The sequence below is a fragment of the Ylistrum balloti genome, unplaced genomic scaffold (genome assembly GCF_031769215.1).
Source record: "Ylistrum balloti isolate Yb309-2 unplaced genomic scaffold, AGI_CSIRO_Ybal_v1 Utg370520, whole genome shotgun sequence".
Classification (NCBI taxonomy): Eukaryota; Metazoa; Mollusca; class Bivalvia; order Pectinida; family Pectinidae; genus Ylistrum; species Ylistrum balloti.
In genome coordinates this window covers 988,357-1,014,495 of record NW_026782333.1, presented here as the reverse complement: position 1 = coordinate 1,014,495, position 26,139 = coordinate 988,357, and the positions used below count along the sequence as shown (strand labels likewise).

Here is a 26,139-nt window from a genome sequence, read left to right as displayed (position 1 = left end):
TATCCTGATCGTGTCACATTTTATCTTGTCCATACGACATTTTATCTTGTCCATACGACATTTTATCTTGTCCATACGACATTTCATCTTGATCGTACGACATTTTGTCTTGATCGTGCGACATTTTATCTTGTCCATACGACATTTTAGCTTGTCCATACGATCTTTTATCTTGTCCATACGACATTTTGTCTTGTCCATACGACATTTTAGCTTGTCCATACGACATTTTAACTTGACCGTACGACATTTTATCTTGTCCGTACGACATTTTATCTTGTCCACACGACATTTTATCTTGTTCATACGACATTTTATCTTGTCCGTACGACATTTTATCTTGTCCGTACGACATTTTGTCTTGTCCGTACGACATTTTATTTTGTCCGTCCGACATTTTGTCTTGTCCGTACGAAGTCTTATCTTGATCGTACGACATTTTATCTTGTCCATCCGACATTTTATCTTGTCCGTACGACATTTTATCTTGTCCATACGACATTTTATCTCCGTACGACATTTTATCCTGATCGTATGACATTTTATCTTGACCGTACGACATTTTATCTTGTCCATACGACATTTTATCTTGTCCGTACGACATTTTATCTTGTCCGTACGACATTTTATCTTGTCCGTACGACATTTTATTTTGTCCGTACGACATTTTGTCTTGTCCGTACGACATCTTGTCTTGATCGTACGACATTTTATCTTGTCCATACGACATTTTATCTTGTCCGTACGACATTTTATCTTGTCCGTACGACATTTTATCTTGTCCGTACGACATTTTATCTTGTCCGTACGACATTTTATCTTGTCCGTACGACATTTTATCTTGTCCGTACGATCTTTTATCTTGTCCATACGACATTTTATCTTGTCCGTACGACATTTTATCTTGTCCATACGACATTTTAGCTTGTCCATACGATCTTTTATCTTGTCCATACGACATTTTGTCTTGTCCCTACGACATTTTAGCTTGTCCATACGACATTTTAACTTGACCGTACGACATTTTATCTTGTCCATACGACATTTTATCTTGTCCATACGACATTTTATCTTGTCCATACGACATTTTATCTCCGTACGACATTTTATCCTGATCGTTCGACATTTTATCTTGTCCATACGACATTTTATCTTGTCCACACGACATTTTATCTTGTCCGTACGATCTTTTATCTTGTCCATACGACATTTTATCTTGTCCATACGACATTTTGTCTTGTCCATACGACATTTTAGCTTGTCCATACGACATTTTATCTTGATCGTACGACATTTTATCTTGTCCATACGACATTTTATCTTCTCCGTACGATCTTTTATCTTGTCCGTACGACATTTTAGCTTGTCCATACGACATTTTATCTTCTCCGTACGATCTTTTATCTTGTCCGTACGACATTTTAGCTTGTCCATACGATCTTTTATCTTGTCCATACGACATTTTATCTTGTCCATACGACATTTTTGCTTGTCCATACGACATTTTAACTTGACCGTACGACATTTTATCTTGTCCATACGACATTTTATCTCCGTACGACATTTTATCCTGATCGTATGACATTTTATCTTGACCATACGACATTTTATCTTGTCCATACGACATTTTGTCTTGTCCATACGACATTTTAGCTTGTCCATACGACATTTTATCTTGATCGTACGACATTTTATCTTGTCCATACGACATTTTATCTTCTCCGTACGATCTTTTATCTTGTCCATACGACATTTTAGCTTGTCCATACGATCTTTTTTCTTGTCCATACGACATTTTATCTTGTCCATACGACATTTTATCTTGACCGTACGACATTTTATCTTGTCCGTACGATCTTTTATCTTGTCCGTACGACGTTTTTTCTTGATTGTACGACATTTTATCTTGTCCACACGACATTTTATCTTGTCCATACGACATTTTATTTTGTCCATACGACATTTTGTCTTGTCCATACGACATTTTAGCTTGTCCGTACGACATTTTATCTCCGTACGACATTTTATCCTGATCGTATCACACTTTATCTTGACCGTACGACAGTTTATCTTGTCCATACGACATTTTATCTTGTCCGTACGACATTTTGTCTTGTCCATACGACATTTTATCTTGATCGTATGACATTTTATCTTGTCCATACGACATTTTATCTTCTCCGTACGATCTTTTATCTTGTCCATGCGACATTTTAGCTTGTCCATACGACATTTTATCTTGTCCATACGACATTTCATCTTGATCGTACGACATTTTGTCTTGTTATGTCTTTCTAACGACTTTTTACCTTATACACGTGACTATCACTTTTTTGTCAATTCGTAATTTATTTCAATGTAAGATTTTCTCTCTCTTTTTATCTCGTTTCTTCGAAGGTTTTTTTTTCATTGTATTACACGTTCCAACGCCCTACACGCACTCTCTCGTGCATGCACATAGGCGTTCCAACGCCCTACTCGAAATCTCTCATGCATGCGCATACACATTCCAACACCCTACACACACTCTCTCGTGCATGCACATACACGTTCCAACACCTTAATACGCACTCTCTCATGCATGCACATACACATTCCAACGCCCTACTCGAAATCTCTCATACATGCACATACACGTTCCAACACCTTAATACGCACTCTCTCATGCATGCACATACGCGTTCCAACGCCCTACTCGAAATCTCTCATGCATGCACATACACGTTCCAACACCTTAATACGCACTCTCTCATGCATGCACATACATATTCCAACACCTTAACACGCACTCTCTCATGCATGCACATACATTCCAAACACCATAGCACGTATTCTCTCATGCATGCACATACATATCATATCGTATTAGTATAAAAAAAAACCAAACAACCAAAAATATATATATAAAAAAAGAAAATTTTATTAAATATCATTTGAACTTTCAATATCTTGTGCCGTCGGAGATCTGATTAAAGTGTCGCACCTTGATCGTTTTGTTTGATGATGCCAGCTACTCACCTGTGCATACATCATTATTGGCATCACGAATCGTGTTTAATTAAAACTACTATTGATAATTTTAGATGTAGAGCTGTCAACAGTCGACAATCATTAATGTACACGTGTGTACTTCCTCCTCAAGTACGTTTGTTACTGCAAACCCAGTAAATATATGTGAGCTTGTTTTTCGTTAGTTTTGTTGACATTCATAACATGAAGTATTTGTCGATAAGATTCAGCAACACATACATACATACGTAGATTTGTTTGGTATTGGATTAATCCACAAACACATTGTATCATAACCTCGTGTCCCATTATCATAAAATACGAATATTTTTTCTTTATAATTAAAATGTCTAAGCCATGATTATGATAATTATATGTGAAGTTTCGTTATAAATTAAACTCCGTTTCCACTTCGTGATTTTAAACCTGGCATCGCCTACTGTACGTTTTGCATATCTATGAGGGACATTTATTTAAACTGTCTAAGTCAACTTCTACAAGTCAAAAATTAATCGTTTCCGTAAATACCAAATATCTTCTGATACACCTGAATATTTAATTTTCTATTGTATTACTCAATTGATTGTAATGCATCTCTTGAAATTTTGGCCAGAACTAATCTGATGTCTACATTGGCTAGAAGAAATCTGGTGTCAACATTGACTAGATGGGATCTGGTGTCTATACTGACTAGATGGGGTCTGATGTCTACACTGACTAGAAGGGATCTGATGTCTACACTGACTAGATGGGATCTGATGTCTACACTGACTAGATGGGATCTGGTGTCTACACTGACTAGATGGGGTCTGATGTCTACACTGACTAGAAGGGATCTGATGTCTACACTGACTAGATGGGATCTGGTGTCTACACTGACTAGGTGGGATCTGATGTCTACACTAACTAGATGGGATCTGGTGTCTACACTGACTAGGTGGGATCTGGTGTCTACATTGACAAGGGGGATCTGATGTCTACACTGACTAGAAGTTATCTGATGTCTACACTGACTAGATGGAATCTGGTGTCTACGCTGACTAGATGGAATCTGATGTCTACACTAACTAGATGGGATCTGGTGTCCACATTGACTAGATGGGATCTGGTGTCTACACTGACTAGGTGGGATCTGGTGTCTACATTGACAAGGGGGATCTGATGTCTACACTGACTAGAAGTTATCTGATGTCTACACTGACTAGATGGAATCTGGTGTCTACGCTGACTAGATGGAATCTGATGTCTACACTAACTAGATGGGATCTGGTGTCTACACTAACTAGATAGGATCTGATGTCTACACTGACTAGATGGGATCTGGTGTCTACGCTGACTAGATGGGATCTGATGTCTACCTTAATTGAGTGTTATAGTAAGCCAGCACATGTATAATTGAAGATATATTCAGTAAACCACTGCAGTATTGTCTCCTAATTGCAGTTACACGTATCAATCAATGTTGAAATTAATGACAATGTTTAGCATTTTTTATACAGATATATATTGGTTGGGTTCATTAATTTAGGTATATGATGTCATCAGGAATCAATTTCAAACTTATGAATATGTATATGTATAAAAAGGGATGCGTTGCAACATTAAAATATGTATCCTATATTTATTTTCAATAACTGTGGTTTATCTCAGACAGAAGACATTCATCATTTACGCGTGCATTGCACAGGCGATATTGAAAAACGTATTTTTTTTTCTATTGCGTTTGTTAAACGTGTCTAATATTCTGTGACGTCACGGGAAAAAGTTATATACCGTGATGTCGGCCTTATCTCCAAACAATGACGCATTTATATAAACTTACTTTGACAGCTTAAATACGATCTTTGTAGTAAATAGATCAACACTCTGTTTCACAATTAACCATGATATATGAGAGACTGACATAATTTTTTTCCTCATCACCAAATGATATGTTGCATAGAGATTTGTTGACAACACAAATTTTGAAACGTATTGGTCCGTAATAATTTGTTTCAATTCCCTATTGTATTTTTTAACAAATTGGCAGGACCAAGAAACCATTCGGGACTAAACGCTGGTAATGTTCTCTAATATTTATGATACAGATCGCGTGGATTGTATTATAGACACAGTGAATAGAACCATTTAATGAGAATTTAGAATAACATACAGTAGAGCCAATCAATGAATTAACTTTATCATACTGCTATTTCGGCCTTCTGGGACTCGTTGGTGATGCTAATGGTCAAAGTTTGAAACCTCTGAGGTAATTGAAGAATATTTGATATCATTTTTAATTTTCCAAATTTAAAGTATTGAATAAATAAATAAATCAATCAATCAATAAATCAATCAATCAAGGATAACAATTAATAATGATTATATAATTACAGAGAGTGAGAAAAATAGAAATTGGAATTTCCGATGATCGATTGGAGGTATTTATAGAAAATAACGGTAAACAGATAAAACCTACATATATATACTTGATGTATGTGTATGTGTAAGTTCACGGCAATCCTATTGTTTTATGGTATAGATTTATCAGTCATACCACAAGACTTGTACACGTCAGGACAGCCATTTTATGTCGGCCATATTAATTTTCAGAGAGCACCGATACTTGTCGTTGCTTAGTTACGTAAATATTACGATGTGTATTTCTTATCTGTGTTAAACTATTGCTCGCGCCCGTTTATGTCACATCGCAATACAGCAAGGTCAAAGAGGTCGTTTGGTGGTCAAAGTACAAACTATGATTGGTTTTATGAGGTCACGTTGTTCAGGTGCCAGTAGAATGATAAGTCGCTGTTCGGATGTCCATGTAAGAAAGCATAGCTAGTTCAGTTATATAAGTTAAGATGTATTCGACAGGCAGAGAGTCGTGAGGAATAATATTACCATATAATATCGTCCTAGTGAGATACACTACATATATATATACCAAAATAAAACCGATATACCAATAGAATATTGGTTCAAACTCAAAACTGAAGAAACTTGAATGAAATATGAACAAAAAGAAGATTTACACGAAAAATTAAGCGTCTTTTTCTTCATCGAGGACAAGTCACACAATCACAAGGCTACACCTGGTTAAACTGATATAAATAGTACATCTCGATACATATATTTATGTAAAACTCCTCACCCTTCGAGGAAAGATTGTTATCAATGTTTTCGAACACGCGTATCTACAACTTTCCCGGGGGTTAATATCCGCGTGTCTCGTCCTGAACGTAATGAGTGATTGATTTTTTCTCTGGCGCTGCTGCTATTCTGATGTATGTGAAATGATTGCCATTTTTTAAAAATTATTTGATGACATCGTCAAGTTATATAAATTTTTCTTAGAACATCATTTTAACATTCAGATCAATTATTTTTTTATGTATACATTTATCTTCGTATCAAACTAAACTAAGTTGAGTTGGCAAAGAGATTATCTATCATTTATATAGATTACGGAAAGTACAGAACGTATCGCACTTCCTTGTTATATCTCAGTGGTGACAGGTTGTTGATGAAGCAAAAGATGCTTAACCATTCGGAACGCCTGGTCTTATTCTCCTTATACTTTTTCATGGGTTTCCATGCCAATTCTTGTTCATATTTTGCACCTTTAGATTATTTTGAGTTTGAATTTAGTATCTAACATGTAAAGTATTTCCTTATGACGTTTGACGACTTGTCGTTACGTTTTACCCTCTGTTCTCATGGAGAGAAAGAATTACTGTTACCAATGATCTTTACGTCATGATCAACCATTATGGCTAGTGGCTACACGCCCCGACGATCTGTAAATAGCCGTTATTGTTTTCTACAACTGTCGGAGAAGGATAGGTCCAAATTCACCATGACTGTTACCAATATGACTGAATCATGATTCATCAGTAAGGTCACGTCAAGTTGAGGCTACTTGACAAAAACATGATACATCATTGTGTTGTAATATTTGTACGATTCATTTTTTGAATTAATGATCTAGATTCTAAAAATAAACAAAACAACTGAAATTGATTTTTTAACAAAAACAATAAAACAATGGACTATAACTATAATATTGACTCGGGTTGGAGTGATATAGAACCCTCATTTCTATCGTAAACATCATCATTGATAACGTTTAATTAGCATGCTTTAAATTTTGTTTAAAACAAAGCACTGCTATCAATGAAGTATTTACTTTTTTACGTATAAACATCTAAAGTGTATGTCTATTTCAAGTATTGCAGAAAGAAATAGCTGTTGTGTTGATGTTTTGTGTAAGGAAGACGCTTATCTGTCGTATGTACAATGTTTGTACCTTCCATAAATTGTCATTATGTTAATTAAATTATTATGTTAATTTGTGTAATAACTTACCTGGCTACCTGTCAGAAAGTATATTTATACACTTATAATACAGATTCGAGCGCTATTCTCGAAGCATTCAGGAAGGAAGAAACTAAATATGACAAAACCTGACACATGGTTTGATAACATTGTACATATTTTGTACATTAAGGATATCAATAATTTTGTTTTCATTGTGATGTATTGAATAACCCGTCATAACCTCTGTACATCATTATCAAAGTTTTTAGAGGCTGCAATAAGCAAACAACTGTAAAAAATCAAACATTACGAAGAATTTTGGAAAAAAAAACGGAAACTTTATTATTCTTTTTTTCCCCTTATTTCAACCTGACAGTTTTAACTTTCATAGTTTAAAGTTAAAGTTCTGGTATAAATCTAATTGACATAAAATAAAAATGGTTTTATGTTAATTTGTTCAAGGGACTATACTCTTGATAGCCTGATTCATATACTGTTTACTAAATACCGTCCTATCGTTTTGTTAAACTGTAGCCATAGGAATTCAATTAAACGTCTTTCTATCACTTTCCAGTATAAAATCATACTACTGACACTAATGTGCACGTGTAGTTACGTATTAACGATGACCATGTACGTGTATGTTTAAATTTAAAAAAGAAAAGAAAAAGTTAAAAAAAAACGGGGGAAAACGGCACCGTCACTATTGCGTGGCACGGGTATAAAACTATGAAAAATTAAGGCCCTGCATTTGACCTGATAATAGACGCACAATCTCTATACTTATCATCGCAAAATCTTAAAATGTTTGAAATACATCTTAACGCCATTTAAAGTTTATTTATTTATTCATAACATTCCTGAATACATGAAGTCTTTTTTCCTGAAAATCAGCATGTATACAGCTACAAATGCTCTAAATTTTGACAGCACATATCTTAACGGGATGGGTAACTTATGACGTCATCCATGTGTGTAGCACTGATAAAGACTAACCAGACATGCACCAGTACAGAGTGTATCTCCTACAGAGCTTTCCGGTAACCTAAGACACGTGTTTTATAGGATACTGCTATGCACTCTGGGAGACGTTGCATGCATATTTAACACATTTTCTTTAAGTTATCGAGCATAAAATATATTTCTTGACAAATATTTTTAGATATGTGAGAGACGTGCTGGTCAAGGCGCCTTCACACGCGCCATTACTGAATACACAAACATGTATAGATGAACTCGATGTTAGATATTTAACGTTTGTTCATAGAGACGAAGGTAAATCGGGACCAGGGGATAGAACCATACTGAAATACGCTATGAATCTATATATGATTTCACACATTTTTATTCAACTGTTTTTCTCTGTGATATTTCCTCAAGGGCGGATCAGATTTCGGATTTGGAATTTGTTTTAAACATAGTATATATATATACTAGTACTTCAAAGCTCAACAAACGAAACAAAACATACTATACCATTCTCAACATAAAAAGTATTTAATAAATAGTGGGTTTTTTTCATATTTTGTTTAAGGGTTAGTAAAACTAGAAAGTCCTACTTGATTTTCCACGCGTAAAAGGCCATCGGGGGATATAACGACAATGCTTATAGGAACAGACCGGAAATGATCCTGCACGAGTCTTATAATCGTAGATTGAACACTTTCTTCCTCGTTGTTTCTATTTATAGGTATAACTTTCACTCTTGTATCGCCAGTTTTTCGTACTACAGCCTCGTTTTCGCCTGATTTTTTCTCAGTTCGGAGTACTTGTTTTGTCGTTGACTGCGGTGGCGGAAGTGGTGTTGGTAGCGGGGAAATTACAGGTGCAGGTGGCGCTGTAACTACGGGTGATAAAGTCGGTTTCTGTACATTTAACGGCAGAAATGGGCTGTTCATTTTTTCATTATGCATCATGTTTTCCACAGTTTGCACGTCCGGCAATAAATTCACTGGTATATGATTATTTGAAATTGGAATGGCCGCCTCGTTTCCATGAATTCCTGAGTGACATATTTTTAAAGTTTCAAACAGTACAGAAAGTCTTTCGTCTGGGGATATATCGACACTTGACTCAAGCAATTTAAAGTTATCTCCCTTTAAACATGGATGTGATTGCGCTGCTTTCGCCAATGAATGACAGTCATCATTACACATACGACGTACGGTACAGTTTGCTAAAACCGCAGCTGTTTGAAAATCACGCCGAAGAGTGCCGAAGAAGCGGTTAAAGTCACAGTCATTAACAATTCCAGTTGTCTCCAGCTTACACAGAGGTATACTACGGAAACTCGTACAGGAAGTCGTCTCCCAGCTCTCCTTGGGATAGTAGAAGAGCGTAGCAAGGCAAATCTCGTCAGTTTCGCCGAAACCCCACGACACGTTACCTTGCATGTTCATAGAGTTGTATACACACGACATGCGCAGACTATCTCCTGGCAATACCTGAATTGGGGTCTGGTGCCTGTAGAAAGCAATTTTATTTTTATAGTAAGGCACAACAGCATGTGGTACATGAAATGTATGCGACAGTGTAAAAACAGACCAAATCGATAAGGGGATCATTTATAGTTTAAACTATTTGTCATTATACATTATACATACCAATATGCTTTCGGATCATCATAACTGAACGCATCTTCCTCAGTGATCAGATCCACGACCTCTCCATTTCGTACAAGTTCTACCTTTTCTTTTCTGCCTGCAAAACGGAATCAACCTTTCATAGTTGATAATCGTTATCTCCAGAATCCACACATAACCGCTCCCTCAATCACATGTTTACGTATTGTATTTCAAAGATATTTAACTATTTCAATTTATATCAAGCCGATGTTTTAGAGGAACAAATTTTGTGTATGAATAATTTCAGTTTTCATTATGGATTTTTTTTCTCCTTTTCCTTAATTTATGTTTATTATTTTCGCAATGCATCTCTTTGAGTGTGGAGAACGTAGCGCACATCCTTGTTATATCTCAGTGGTGACAGGTTGTTCATGAAGCAAAAGATGCTTAACCATTCGGAACGCCTGGTCTTATTCTCCTTATACTTTTTCATGGGTTTCCATGCCAATTCCTGTTCAATTCAAGTCCTGTGACTTTTGTGACTTTACTGTCGCAAATTTAGTGAACGAATGTGCTTAAAACATAGCTCACAGTAAACCGCCACATTCCACCTATTAAAATACAGTTTTCCACAAACCGCAAAACACATCCCTGAAACCAACACGACCTATGCTGAAACTAAGTTTTATGAAATCGCAATAGACCCAATGTATTTTGTGTACAATACGTATATATCAAGGTACCACTGAATATATCAGAAAACATATTTCAATAATTAAACAATTATCATTGTTTTATATTAAGGCGATACCTTACCTAGCAAGTGCATGTGGTTGAACGCCATACTTATGTAGATGGGAGACCTTATCTGCATGACCGTGCATTCTCCCGGGCACGTGCTCGACACGGTGTGTGCCGGTTGACCAGGAGGAATGGTGAAGTGTGTTGCTCGTAGTACCTTGGTCCCAATATCATATTGACGTAAGATGTTTGTGTAGTAAATAGTCATACCGGAACTGTCAGTCGTTCCGAATCTCCCGAACAAGTTTGTCCAACGAACCTACAAATAAGTAATAACACGCTACAGTAATGAAATATTCAACTTATCCATGACGTTCATGATGTCGTAACTAATATGAATAGAATTTATTGCGATAATCTCTTAAATAAAAACGATATTTTAATAACCCAAGGTTATATTTTATATTTTAATATACATGTACCTGAAGGATAATTTGCTTGAAACCAGTTCGACCGATTCGAATCCCTCCTGATCGAGGGAAACATATTCCAGGTATCGATCCGGCGTATCCACCAATGATGTTCTGACATTCTCTCCTCGGCATCCCGTCGCAGGCGTACGGACGTGACGTCACTGGAACGGTGGTGCCCTCGTCTGAGGAAAGATGAAGTACGCCGTCAGACATGAAAAGTAATTGCCAAGGGCTCTCAGAGCTCTATTATTGCTTTAGTGTTGAATATCTAATAAACTTGGTCCGTTGATCTCATTTTCGGTGAAAACAGTCTCGATACTCAGGGTTTCGGTTATTTTTCGTTCTCTGCACCCATAGATTATGTCATTGCTCAATTGAAGGCACAAGCGAAGTAATTTGATTGGTTCCAGGACAAAACAAACAAAAAACAAAAAAAAAACTGACCAATCACAGACTGATTCGATTCTTTGAAGATTACAAAGCTTAAAAAATAGAAACAAAATACCGTAATGTGATCTCGAGATTCGTTTGATGTTTATAAAACCAGTCATCTCGTCTTATCAACAAGGTGTCGCACGTGGAACCTTCAATTGTGACATGAAATGTTCCAGGGGTGCAGAAAGCGAAAGTAGTCATAACCTCCGGAGTATCGAGGATGCGGTGAAAGTCGCGAACGGTATATGCTGCAGAATGCACCAGTGATGTGTTGGGTAGGAGTCCGTGTTTCTATCGACATCGTCATATTTCATTATACATACATTAACTTAAAATAACAATTCACTATTTTTTTATGCAATGTAGCATATCTAGATTTACAAATGTGTCTACTATTCAAAGTATATACAGTACATATTTACATATAAACAGGAGACAGACACATAAACATATCATAAATGTACAAGCAATATCACAGATCTGTGACACAACTTTTCCAGTTCATGGATGTTGTAACACATGACATTTGAATTATCTAAAAATTGCAGGAGAGACTCGACACTAGGTAATCAATGCTGGGAACTTTTTGAGGTGATCATAAAAACGTAGCTAAATCGTCTCTTAAAATGTCCCACATTTCTATTCTACATATCATTTTCTACTGTAAAAAAAACGTGCATTCACAGTAGAAACCTGATTTGCATAGGTAACTAACTGACCGAGAACAGGTGCGACATTGCACATTTTCCAAGTCATAGACTATCATGACTACTATATCTGAACTCAGAAACGGTGCGAAATTGTCACTGATGAACTTTATAATCCCGCGGTTACCATCAGTTTCTCAATATATACATCGACCGTGACACTTACCACAACCATAGACAAACATCTGTTGGACAGCGTCTCTGTTGTCGATCATAGGAGTTCCCCCTATCAAATGGAATTCTCCATTGGTCGGGAGATTAAAGACCATACAGACTCCGGACTGGAAACGTCTAGGGATCTGGACCCGAGGCAGGCGGAGCATCCACGTATATATATCTAATACATACAAAGTACAGTTACCATTTATATCATAGAATTACTGACGAGACAAATGCGGTTTTCACTCGTTCAAAATTTACTAAGTATTGATAGAGTAGCATTTAATTAGGTTGTGTCTATAATATTTAGAATTACATGTTAAAACTCTGCTGGTGAACATTCGTCCCCGAATTTTGCTTTGCAGTAACTATGCATGTCATTCTTAAATTCACACAAATATGAATATATTCATGTCTTTAATGTTCTTTTTAAAATCAACAAATGTGTGTTATTACTTAATTGATTATTAAGTCACTGCAGCTTCCTATCTAAAGATTAATATTTGTTCCAACCCACTTGAATATCCCTATCTGACCATTTATGTTTCACCACTGTATGACACTGACATCACAGTGGAGACCTAAAACACTGAAACAACTGTATGATGCATTTTAACTCATGGTTATAATATTGAGTTTCTATGGGTTAATGACATCAGAAATGACACGAGAAAAATATGTATAACCGTGGTAAACTCTATACAGTGTTATCTTAACTGTATAACATTTGTACATGTTGTTTATATACATCAATATAGAAACATTTCTGTTCACTGCGCTGTCTTAAATCGATGTAACATGTGTTTCCGAATCCAGTTAGATTGATTGAATTATCCTTGTTATGTAATGAAAGTATTGTATAGATCGTACAAAAGACAAGTGAATAATATTTTTTATTACAAATTTATAGTTAGACACGACAGAGCAAGATAATGAATTAAACTGTATCATACAGCTGTTTCGTCCTGCTAGGGCTCGTCAGTGACGATAAGGGCCTAAATATTGAAGCCTTAGAGGTGACTGAAGAAAAACCAAAGTGAAAAGTCAAAATCAATTGATTTAAGAAAATCCAACGTGATCGAAAGAAAGGTGAAATCAGGTGACTGAAGAAAAACTAACGTGATCGAAAGAAAAGTCAAAATCACGTGACTTAAGAAAATCTAACGTGATCGAAAGAAAAGTCAAAAGCGAGATCGGAGGTATATATGGATGAAATAAATTATATAATTGATATGTTCAGACAAATGATAAACCTAATGTGTTACTACCACTCCGAATATGACTACTTACTTGGTCCAGTTAGTCCAGGGCAGGTAAAATTTGGTCTCATGACTTGTCTCAGTGTCCTAATAACAAACAGAGAAGGGTCCTCACGTTTAGGTTCCCTCTGAGAATTAGCCCGTACTTGTTGAACTGTAAATCGTGGTCTTTGATTGGCTATATTCGACACAGGCCGTTGTTGATTTGAATTTTGAATCTGTTGAGTGTTAGAACTTGTTCCAAAATTTTGATTTCGCGCAGGAAATCTTTGGAAAGGATTCTGTCGTGGAAACGTGTTTCGTCGAGGTAAACGCATGACTGCACTTTGGTTTCTTGGAATCATTGGAAATGGAAATTGAGGTACAGTATTTGAGAAACCAGTTTGACTTTGGGGAGTATTTGGATTTTGTCTAGGGAAAGTAGTTCGTGAAAAAGGTGTTCTTGGATTTTGACGAGCAGTTAACAGTGGATTTCGGGCACTTGTTGTTTGACCGGGAAACGTAGAAAACGGATTTAAATTTTGAGAAGTGAAAGGTTGTCTAGAAAATGGGTTATGGTTTTGTGTTTGTAATTGTAAATTGTTTTGATTTCGAAGAGGAAACCGGCCTCGGCGTAACATGAGTGGGATGTTATTATTATTACGTGGTACAACCCGAGAATTCCCAATATTCACTGGATTTTGAGGGAATGTGTTTGTACCTTGTCCTGGCCTGGATGGTACTGTACCTCTCTCTTGGGTGTTGCTTGCGCTATTGCTGTTCATTCGTGGTTGGGAACTAATCGTGTTCCCCTGTCTGTTTTGAGAAGGTGTGTTTACATTAGGATTAGGTTGAGGAATAATAACCGGATTGACATTGGAATTTATAGTCTGGATGTTTGGGCTAGGTTGAATAGGGTTTGCATCTGGCAAATTCCCTGAAAGGCTAAAGGGCGAAGAAACACCTGATTGAGGCATATCCTGCCTCTGCGTTGGGTTCAGATTTGAGTTTGATTCACTTCCAGATCTATCTGGTTGACCTATTGGAGGATTATTAGTTAAACTAAATGGAGATGTTGGTTCTGAGGTTTTTCTTTGTGGCGGTTTCCGGGGAGATACGACATCCGGTGGTTTAGGAGTTGGTGGTGGATCATGAGATTTGGGTTCATTCGGGGGGAGGTTGGAAAGACTGAATGGACTAAATAAACCTGCTGGACTTTCATTCTCAGACTTGTCCGTATTGGATTGCTCGGGAGGTACTGATTCCACAGGGGGCATACGAATCCGTTTGTGTATAACGGATGGTATTGGAGGTGGTGGGGTTGGTGGTGGTGGTGTGGGTGCAGGGTTTACTTCCGGTTGTCGATTCGGTCTTTGGTTGTGACGCAATGTTCTTCCAAGGAATTGAAAATTCGGTATATTATCCAACTCTCCGAAATTTCGTTCTTGGTCGGGTAATGGAGGAGGCTCAAACACCAAGTTATTGAAGGGATCATGATTAGGTGGATTTTGTTGCCTAGGACATACGAAATGTGTCACAACTCCATTAGTACACTGTCGTATTGCAGGTGAATCACAGATACCTGAAATAGAAAATAAAATATTAAAAATGGATGAAATTTCACTAGAAATGCTTAATGCTTTGGCCACAATTGGCTGTTGTCTTTAAATAAGTATACGTTGAAATTTGGAGGTATTGTATACAAATTTATATATAAAATGTGGAATATAAATATATGCTGAAATAATATGAAATTGGTCTGCCAAAGAGAATAAATTTATGCCCTATATATTTGACAGTCAAACACTTCGTTGCATTACCAAAATAAAGCTGTAACTTTTTTCAAATTCAATGTTTCGCCGAGAAACAAGAACCTTGAGTGTTTTTTAATCTATTTGCTTCATATCATCGTTATGACACATGAGTAATTTATGGCATTTAACTTCTGCCAGTATAGATGTTGCTAAATAATTTGATATCATCTTTTAAGTTCAAGTTCTGTAAGGCAAATGTAAAACTAAAACAATACAAGTACACCATCAACTTATCTGCTTTACAAACTAACACGACGACGATTTTAACTTACTACAATTTTGTGGTGTGTGTGAGGGTTTGTGTGTGTGTGTGTGTGTGTGTGTGTGTGTGTGTGTGTGTTGTGATGGGTTTGTAGGAGAAGGGAGAGGCAGGAGATTAACTTTACCCTCCACTTTTTGGAGCGGGAGAAGGCAAATATATTTTTGTCCCTCCATTTTTTGTCATCCTACATATACATATATGTATAACAAATCATTTTACCACTAAAAGATGTGTAGTTTTAGCCAGATTTTATCTACATTGTATCTACTTCAAATATTAGAGATTATCAAATGTTGATTAATGAGGAAATAGCATCTTCCATTCAGATGCAGTCTTAGGATGCAAGGGCAGCTGCAAAATTATATATCAAGTTGCTAGGCACTTTGGTGTTAAATGTTCTCCACCATAGAATTTCATCTTTTAACACAAACAAGAAAAACTGTCTGCATAACCATATTCCAAACTCAAATTCAATAAATCTAGGACACAATATGAACAAAAGACAGGCTTACACGGATAAACCTTGAAAAGTACTCTCATGTGCGTAATCGGCGCCTTACTGCCATGAAAACCTTGAGAATTCACTTAATGTTCGTTCTCAAATGGAAATCAACAGAACCAACAAGAAAAATAGCAAGCATTATACACGCCCAGTCCCACATCACAAAAAGAAAAAGAATGAGATCACTATGACGACTGTGAATTTTCTCCGCATCGTTTTCATAGATCTGCATCTTTTGAAGAGTTACAAATTTTCCCGTCAGTTGACGACTTCTTGCAAGAAAATCGTGATAATTTGAACACACCCTAAAATATCGCATCAACTGCGACACGTATGCACCACAGGTTCGGATACATGAATATTGCTACACAGAAATGGAAAATTGATGATAGGAAAATTAAATTATCGTGCTTATCATACAGCTTGGTGGGAAGCTGTCCACGTAGAAAATGATCGATATACACGGCTGACTGATTTCCAATTTTGTTATATATGTATATACGGTGGGAGTGATCAATAATTTTCTTGTTATTTTTATATCTGAAAGTGAAATAAAATGACTTTGCAAAGTCTTTGTGGACTGTTTTGACAAGTTCTTCGATAAATTCAGCTGAGTATGAAACCAGAAGCAAGTCAGCCAACAGAGGGGCATGTTTGGGGGCGGTTACAGTAATGGTGTGGGGAGGAATCTCACCACCAAAGTAAAATCACAATTGGTTGTTATTAATGGCAATTTAACAGCAGCTATGTAAAAGATGAGATTTTCCGACCCCGTTATCCCTTTCTTACAGCAGCATAATCTAACCCTCCAGCAGGATAATGCTAGGCCCCACGTAGCAAGGATTTGCCAAGTCTTTCTGGCCAACAACAACATTGGAGATTGGTCTAAAGGTTCTTTAAAATCCACATTCTATTAATTTCACTTCTTCAGAAATCAGTATCACAATAATACTGCAAGCCAAATTTGATATAGCTAAAAATGATGGTTAGTAGTTTTGATAAAGATTTAGTTGAACAGCTAGTTTCGTTTGAGGCTAATGAATCCAACATAAACAGAAGCATTATTAGCCAGTATTTCGTCTTTGGAAAGATTGTTAATGCAAAGGTGGACTTTATCGTTATCAACCAAGCCTAGTTATTTTGTTTACATGAAATGTAATGATGTATGCAGCCAGGTATCGTGTTATTGGACGCCTAATCTACAGGCACCATAACACAACTGTCATGTGAATCTGAAAGTGTGGATTTAACATCAGAATTAAGGAAAGCTGACCTATGTTTTGTTGTCAATTAAGATTCATTTTGGAATGATGGAAAGAGATATAACACAGAATGTTCTCGTTTCATCCATTTTCTGGTATATTTTTCCACGATCTTAAGATCGTATTCAAATTAATGGACGGGGTTTCACGATACCTTATACCCTTCATTAAAAGTTCTCGCAGCTTAATGTTTTGAATAATGCTTAGATCACCAGTTACATTGTAGAAGTAGAACAAGTACAAGCTTACGGATGACTAGTTCTAAGGTCACTCACGCGGTCATTGCAGTCATATGGGGCAGCAGTGCCAAGGTGACTTATATATGTAGTGTTCCTTCTGTTGTCGATGGTACGGTATTGTCAGTGTTCCATATGGTATATGTACATGTCTTATTGAAATATATCGTCAATGAAAAACCAAACTGAAATATTCGGTGTGTTAAGTTAAAAAGTAAATGACAACATAAATGGAACGAAAATGTAAATAATATGAAACTTGAAATATCAACACCTGTTCATTAACCAGCACGTTTAACCTGAATGTCCTGTTTTAAAAAAAATATGTTAAGAGTAACGCCCTTAGTAACAAAAAAAAACTGTTTTGAATTTATTAAAAAAAAGTTCCGTTTAAAATCTATTGTTCAACGTTACGCTTCACACGTATGCTAAAATATATGTATAAAAGTGTCTACATTGTAAGGGTATGATGCTTGTATTAAATATCAAACTTTAGCAAACGTATTAGCTTTCAAATGTTGATAGTACTGGGAGATAAATCTAACAATACTTTTTATGGCTAACTGGTGTTAGAACACCTGACTGAATAATGATGATGTGCAGTTTCAACGCTAATGTTAATTTTGACATTTTAACCAACTGCGGCTTCAGTTTTATTGCTTAGGTCAATCAGGCTTGCCTGAGGCCTTGTATAAAATATTACTTTAACGCGCCGATAGCTGGTGAATTTCTCTTGCAAAACACGAGTAAAAACTATCCACAATTCTCGGTTTGAATTGTATTTTTTTTAAAATCTGCATAATAGCATGTTATAGGGGCATATTGCGTATATACAGGAGCTCTCGAGTAGATGTATTGCACGTGATTTAGTGATATTTCAAATAGATATAAACGTCAAACGCACCAGTAAGTATTTATGAGCTAATTATAGGTTCATAAATGTTAACAAATTAGTTTGACCTTCATAAGATAAGTATGTGTGATAAATCAGGAAATATGTGTCACCTAACCACGTAAATCACGTAATGTAATGACTTCTCTCTAAGTAAGCACGTGTTTTATGTCAATTCGTGTACGTGAAAATATATTCTATTTTATTGTACACATTAATATGACATTGACTTCCATCGCACATGAAAATTATTTTAAGTATTTCCTTATAAATCTAAGCTATCCGTTAATGAAATGAACATAAAAATGAAGCATAGTGGAGTGATATTCTTTGAAATAGTTCAGATTTCGGAGGATTAGCAGATTTTCACTCACAAGTGTGTAGCACCTTTAGATATAAATTTAGATAAGATACAGTAGACACAATAATGAATTAAACTGCATCATTCAGCAGTTGCGTCCTTCTAGGACCTGTCAGTGATATTCCGTACAGTTAATACATCCTTGCACGGAAGTATTTTAATACAATCTATTACTATATATAGTATATCAACAAAACTGAATTAATAATATGCTTAAGTTAATAAGTTGTATTGCCAAGATAAAATTTTGATGACAAAAAAAAGGAAAGCTTTAAAAACAAATAATATAATTTAAAGTGCGTTTGAGTAAAAGCTTCAGCAGCATTCTAAGGCAGGATTTTTTTTTTCATTAAATCTTGTAAAGGCCACAGTTTTTGCCGTTAATGTATGTGCTGTTGGCAGCCTCTGTAATCGTACTTTTACAAATAGGCATTTAAGTCCAAATATGTACATAGGCATGAATATAGCGCTCTTGTTGTGCAAAAATATTATTAGTTTGGGAGGGATGCTACATTTGTTTTATGTAACTTAACATAAACATGATGGAAATAACATGTTAGATATTATACATGCAAAGCACGAAGGCACAGTTTTGAGAACATTGCGAACAGTGGATAAAAAATGTGAAGGATTTTGAGAAAAAAAACATGCTCTTTTCACATTAAGCGAACTTTTCTGAAAATCAAACGTTCAACTTCCTGTTGGAGTCCATTTGTAATTATGTCATAAAACATCTTCAAACACTATGAGATAAATTTCCAAAAAATAGTAATTAGTAATTTTATGCAAAGTAATTAAAATTGAAGGGAAGCTTGCATGTCGTCATGTTGAATCTGCCAGGTTTTAGATCAGTCGGTATATTTGGTGTGAAATATAAGATAGAAATTTTGGAAACTGTAATTTGTCCATCAAGTCCAGGCTTTACAATCTACATCATCCAGGAGAGGAATTGCAGACTCCTGCTTTGATAGCTTATGTGATTTATCCAAAATATCATGAATTGATTCCTTTGATCTGGAAATAGCTTGGAAGTTAATATTTCTCTTTCATCAGTGCAGATTTCAACTTAAGGGTTAAGATCTTTCCCTATGAAATGATGTGAGCAGATACGTCTGGACCATGAACACGACAGCTTGTGAAGAAAAGTGAGTTGGTATTTTGCACGCTTGGGCAATAAAATTCTCCGACTTGGTAGAAAGCGTAGAGTGTAATCTCAAATAAAAATTAATGATATTGGGATATAAGGGGTATACATTTTTATAATATATTGTTAGAATATTTGGATTGTAACTATCGGTCATACATATTGTATTTAACGTTCTAATTGTAATTTACAGATATAAGCATTCAAGGCAATGTCAATGAATGTGTTCTATGGTTTGTTATATGCTAGGAAGGGCACATGTGTGCATGGAGGTTTGGAATGTAACAGGGTGGTCTCCTAGGCCCGCTATCGTTCCAAAAGCCATTGGGATAATACACGCAAAACCAAACATTAACATTTTGCACAAATGGTGAAGTTTCGATCTTTGGTTAAGGTTAGGGTAAGAGATAAAGGTATCTATTTGCTAAACAATTTTGAATGGACTGTATAGGGAAGACGTTCAAAATATCATTTGTTCACAAAAATAATTGACTTTTTCCCCACAAAATACTTGAAAAAATCCAATAATATTCAAATTAATCAAATTTGAAAGCAGTGTATCGGTGAGTTGTCCCGGAGGATTAAAATTTCAGGCCGACCTCTATGGGAAAGGAGTGTGACTTAATTAGTAATTAGGGCACTTAATTACCGTACCTACTTTTTAACAATGGCATATGTATTGGTCATTTTTTCTAATGAAGGTTTTGAAATATATCTCCAAATGACATTTAAGAGAAAAAAAACTAAAACAAAATATTTTAGTTTGACAATCATTGCAATAATTATGAATTTGATCCCCCACACTCGTCCCCTCTATAACAACTGAACAGCCTTGGGCTGACCTTAAATTAATGTCATGTCATTACCGCCTGACCTCAAGTTTTTAATAACAAAAAATAAAAAAAGTATTGGTCATGGCCACCAGAAGGCCCAAACTGGCATTCCTCCTTTGTATTGTTGAAAATCCCAATAAAAGATGTAAACAGTGACTTCTGAAAAAATACAATGGAAGTAAGACCAGGAATTAGAAAACAGTGAGCGTTTTCCATTTCATCGTCGGCACCCGCCATGTAATGATTTTCTCCACAAGAAAATTACTTACCCGGATGTGATCTTGGAAGAGGTAAATTGTCAGCACTTCCAGGAGTCCATTCACACCATGGATCTCCTAGCTCCTCCCCGTTTTTCTGTCCGTCATTGTCAGAGTCCAACTGACATAATCCGTGTGTCCAATTCTGGAAAACGCAAAATGTAAACTACATTGCATATACATACAAAAAATGTCTGATGATTAAACGTTTTCATATCTCGTTTAATTGTAACATGTAAGGGAAATCTAGTATTCTGTATTAATGTTTTCTTCCATATCATGTCGTTATTGTGTAAATACCAGATATCCGCAGTGACTCCCAACAAAAATTGAGTTGGTAAAACGTGCAAGAAAATGCCGACATTTTAACAGAATCTTTATTCAAAGTCAAATTCGTTGAATGATACGACTCCTCAAAAAGTACAAAGAGATTAAGACCAGGTGTTTCGTCAGAGTAAACGACTTCTGCTTCAACCGACATGTAAATCCTGGCCGATCCAAATAATGTCACGTTCCTAAATGAGAACAAGGTATACAACAACGGAACCACGTGGCATACTAACGAGTATCATACACGCCCAGCTTCATCAAAAATGTGGTTATCATATAAAGCACCACCGCCATTTCAATCTAACGAACCATTGCCTTCAAGCTTACCTCATCTTCTTATTGTAGTTTGCTAAAGTAAAGAGATGTCCTTAATTTGATGACTTGTATTAAAAAGTTTCCATGATAAACATCGTTGACTTTTGATTCATTGAAAATGTTTTATGAACAGTGTTTGTCCAAGTAATGAAGATACAAATAAATATACTTTTTATTTCTTTATTGATCTAATTTTATCAAATACTTAGTCCTGTTATATTTCAAATTCCAAATGACAATATCTATATATCAATATACATAAATATATATCGTTTCTTTTGTCTAGTTGATATTTCCTGGTAACATATTTGGACGATACACACTGTTAAGAGGTTTAATCATATCTTATAGTCTATGTCGTCCACTGGACATGTAAATATTACGTCAGCAAGATACATGTTTGTAATAGTTGCTTTCTGAATTCAATAATTAGGGTTAAGTCTTGACTTTAATTCATACACAAAGCAAAAACAACACAAAACAAAAAAAAAAACCCAAACAAACAGATTATCATTCGTCTCCTTCATTTATTAAAGCAATCCAATGACCTAAGTAGTGTTTTTTCAGTGGTGGTTTTAACTCGGTAAAAGGTTATACAACACTGATACTGACGAATTTTGTTAATTACAAAATTTTAACAATTAAAGTGTTGATGTGTATTAACAATCTGTTGAAACATGTTTGAAATTTAAAGTAATATTTAAAATAAAATAGGGTATTTCAGTATGACCTATCATGGAAATAAGAAATATCCTTACAATATAAAGTCTAGTATATCATAACATACATTCTTTTGAAACTGAGTGACTACCATTCTTCTCTATATCACGATATTGTTATCACAAAGCACGTCTATATTTGATGTATGTTAGATGATATATCGGTATAAAAACCTATTACAAAAATGGTTTAAAGGTCACGACCACTTATATTTCCTTCTGGTCATTGAAAATGTTATTTTCGTTCCGCTTTCAGCAGTTTTTAATTTATCATTTTATGTATATGTTTTTGTTCTTTTTTGAAAAGGTGCATGTCTGTTATTTGAACATTAGAAACCATCATCTATGCTTCTCCCTAATGTGATAACTACTAGTAATGTTGTATTTCTTACAGTTGAACTTACGCTTTTTCTACGAACGAGGATGTTGAACACTGTAAATATTAACTGAAACAAAATATTTGCAATATGAGCTGACGTCGTATCGTATTATTTTACTGGTCTTCCAATGTAAACCCAATTGTATACCTACTAAGTATGTTACGTAAATGTTAGCTAGACTGTATTTTGTTGAATTGTTGAGCAAAGTCTTTTACAAGCAGGCTTAAAATTTACTTCTTACTACATGGTGGGTCTTATCAATGAAACATAAAACGCTTACTCTTCCGGAATACCTGATTTGTATGCCTTGTACTCTTGCAATGGTCTTTAAGTACATGAACCACTCTTTGGTTCATATTTTCCGCATCTGTTTTAAGACTATCTTAACATGTCTGAATTTTCTTTGCAGTTTATGTCTGTACAGTTTGTTGATTGCGATGAATCAACATAACAAATACTTTTATTTGTTTTATTATTTTGGTGCCAATACGAGTGTATAATTTTAGTAACATGCGTAAGTGTATATATATCTTTAACAATGCCTAAAGATCCTGATTATAATCATCTTTTAACAAATTTAAACCGAACTCCTTTGTATAATATAGTAATCAAAATATATCCCTCGGTACATCATTAATAATTTTTGTTTGTTTTTCCTTTTAATGCTATCCGAAATGTGATGACAATGGTCTTATTTGAACTGATTCAATGATATTTTTTACAGAAATGCAAGTGCAAATGCAAGTCTTGAAAGATAGGTGTACCGTTAATGTCGTGCATTAAGATAAAAACCTTACCTTGCCATGTCTTAGGAAATCTTTACCAAACTGATTGAGAGGACCAGCCCCATACATGTTTTCATGTCCAACACCATCCCAGGACAAAGAGGGGTTGCACGGATTCAAAACATGACGTCCATTTGGTATCGAATCTTTAAACGAAGGAAATAATAATCCGTGCTGAATCTGAGTGATGAAAACTAAGGTCTGGAGAAATTTGATTAAATCCATTGTAAAAAATCTGGGATTAAAATATCCCAAGAAATAAGATGAAAATTAATATCTTGCGAAAGGCAGCCATGGTGTTGTATAGGGTCTTTGCCGAATCACAACACGAAAGTTAAATGTCACACCGTATGATTTATTAGTAGATAGTCACTCGCTCCCACCTTACGATATGTAAATTATCGTAATTAGATTATAACTCGCCTTAATTGCCTATCATAGGCTAGGGAGGTACGCATGCTGATATCAAAAGAATCCTTTTACATGTAGGTTTGTTCACGAAAAATGTGTTATTACAAAAATGTTTGGTTTAAAACGAAAACACAAAATGCTGGTTTGTTCAGCAAAACGTGAAATAACAAATAAAACGTTTGACACATCAGGTAACACAGAGATGTAGTTTTAGTATTTGTAAGCATTGATTAATAGCTTCATCACAAGAAAACAGACGTGATTATTATCCACCGTGTCGAATTGATGCTTAATATACAATGTTGAACTATAGTACTGACACATATCAGGAAGAACTCGGTAATCTATCGGACACTGGAGTGATACATTGCTATTTATTTTTGTTTACTGCAAATATTCAGCTGTGAAATATGTTTCAGATATCGCCTTGACCTTTGAACTGATGACTTTGTCCTCTGATCAGATGACTTGCTTCATTACGTAAAATAGAATCACTTGACGAACAGTTCTAATGACACTTGACCCCTGACCACAAGGAATAATTGAGAGCTAACACTTCCTGTGAAGAAGCGATGAAGAAAATTAAATCATTCAAACAATTTAAGATATTTTAGAGGAACCGATTTTCTATTTACAGGGACGTTGATATTTGTCCTTAGTATCGTACCGACAATCACTCCCTCTTGACCGCATTTGCTTCCAAGAGTCATTGATTAAAGTTTAAGTGTTATTGCTCATTAAACGATATTTTGATGAATGCGCAGATAAGAGTGTACAGCCAATGCTCAGTATGCAGATTCACCGATTGATGAAGCAGTTCTAAGTACACTGAGAATTAATTTCATTTAAATAAAACACTAAATGGTGTTTAATGTTGAGTGAGCTCTCAGGGACCATTTAATTTTCTTTGAGTATTCGGGAATGATTTATTCCCAAAAAGACCTTTCGGTGAATGACAGTCCCCAACCATCGTCACACCAAAGACAAACTTTTTCTTTGATGTAGTCCTAAAGGTCAATATGTCGGTCAGAAGGACTTACTTTGATACCATATACACCGACTCACTTAAAACATACCTCAATGATAGAGATAGTGGGAGGACGGATGAAAAAAAAAAAAAAAAAAAACAGAATGCTAACCCTTTTCACCTCGGTCGGAGGTCTAAGTATTCGGTAGGTCATAAACTTTGAATGATGATTTCACTGAAGCCAACAATGGGTACGTTGTTTTATAATTGGCGAACATTGATAATTAACATTACTTTGTAAACGTTTTTATATCATAAAAAAGCAGAAATTGAGGTGTAGCTGTGCCTTGCAGGTAAATGTAGATCACACATTACATCGATGCAAGAAAGTTTTTTTTTTCAGATGCGGTATGGTTTTCAAGTCGAACGATAAAATGGTTGAATTCTAGACAATAAGAGGTCCATGAGCCTTAACGGTCTCCTGAGGTCTTCGGGCCTTTGGACAGTTAAAGAACCTGTCCATCAGGCCCTGAATGGAGGTCAAGGTCATTTATTGAAACAAACATGATAGCCCTTCATCCCAGCATGCTACTAGCCAAATATCATGACCCTCGGCCATTTGGTTAAGAAGTCGTTAAAAGATTTCAACCCACTCTTGTGACCTTAAAAGTAGGTAATTGAAAATAAGTGCTTTAAAGATTATAACATATTTGACACTCGTGACCTTGAAAGTTGGTCAAGGTCAATCATTTGAACAAATTTGATAGCGATTCATCCCAGTATGCTACTGGCCTCCATGACCCTTGGCTTTGGCCTTTCAAAATTAAAATGACCTTCAGATGAATATTAAGTGTCTAATACAGGGACTTCACCACAGATTGTTCAACATATTCTTACACTAGCTTATCTCCCCCTAGACTCAACCTCTAAAATCAAACATAATCTTATATCTTAGAGACAGGCTCCAATCACGAACTATTCCCGTAAACGACATTGCAGAAAGGACATATACAGACACTGATGAATTAAAACAAGACAAGGAAA

General features: G+C 35.6%; 3 protein-coding genes across 3 annotated transcripts; all 3 read right to left on the bottom strand.

The window, feature by feature from the left end:
• Positions 1 to 13: 13 nt before the first annotated feature.
• Positions 14 to 961, bottom strand: LOC132555866 (TATA-binding protein-associated factor 2N-like). The gene has a single exon (XM_060220226.1). The coding sequence runs from the start codon at positions 959 to 961 to the stop codon at positions 14 to 16; it is 948 nt and encodes a 315-aa protein (XP_060076209.1).
• A 12-nt stretch (positions 962 to 973) lies between these two features.
• LOC132555865 (RNA-binding protein EWS-like) lies at positions 974 to 2,023 on the bottom strand. Its single transcript, XM_060220225.1, has one exon. It carries the CDS (start codon positions 2,021 to 2,023, stop codon positions 974 to 976), a length of 1,050 nt encoding a protein of 349 aa, XP_060076208.1.
• Positions 2,024 to 8,837: 6,814 nt separating this feature from the next.
• LOC132555864 (uncharacterized) lies at positions 8,838 to 23,786 on the bottom strand. The gene is made up of 8 exons (XM_060220223.1): positions 23,730 to 23,786; positions 21,201 to 21,333; positions 13,678 to 15,207; positions 12,395 to 12,565; positions 11,096 to 11,268; positions 10,689 to 10,932; positions 9,912 to 10,008; positions 8,838 to 9,771 (listed from the first exon to the last, which is right to left on the bottom strand). Exons 1-8 carry the CDS (start codon positions 23,784 to 23,786, stop codon positions 8,838 to 8,840), a joined length of 3,339 nt encoding a protein of 1,112 aa, XP_060076206.1.
• Positions 23,787 to 26,139: the final 2,353 nt, after the last annotated feature.

Excerpts from the sequence above, each read along its gene's own strand:
- LOC132555866 (XM_060220226.1), bottom strand. The coding sequence starts at position 961 with ATGTCGTATGGACAAGATAAAAGATCGTATGGACAAGCTAAAATGTCG.
- LOC132555865 (XM_060220225.1), bottom strand. The coding sequence starts at position 2,023 with ATGTCGTACGGAGATAAAATGTCGTACGGACAAGCTAAAATGTCGTAT.
- LOC132555864 (XM_060220223.1), bottom strand. The coding sequence starts at position 23,786 with ATGTATGGGGCTGGTCCTCTCAATCAGTTTGGTAAAGATTTCCTAAGA. Across the intron at positions 21,334-23,729 it reads ATTTCCTAAGACATGGCAAG|AATTGGACACACGGATTATG; the intron begins GTAAGGTTTTTA and ends TGCGTTTTCCAG. Across the intron at positions 10,933-11,095 it reads TCAAGCAAATTATCCTTCAG|GTTCGTTGGACAAACTTGTT; the intron begins GTACATGTATAT and ends ACTTATTTGTAG.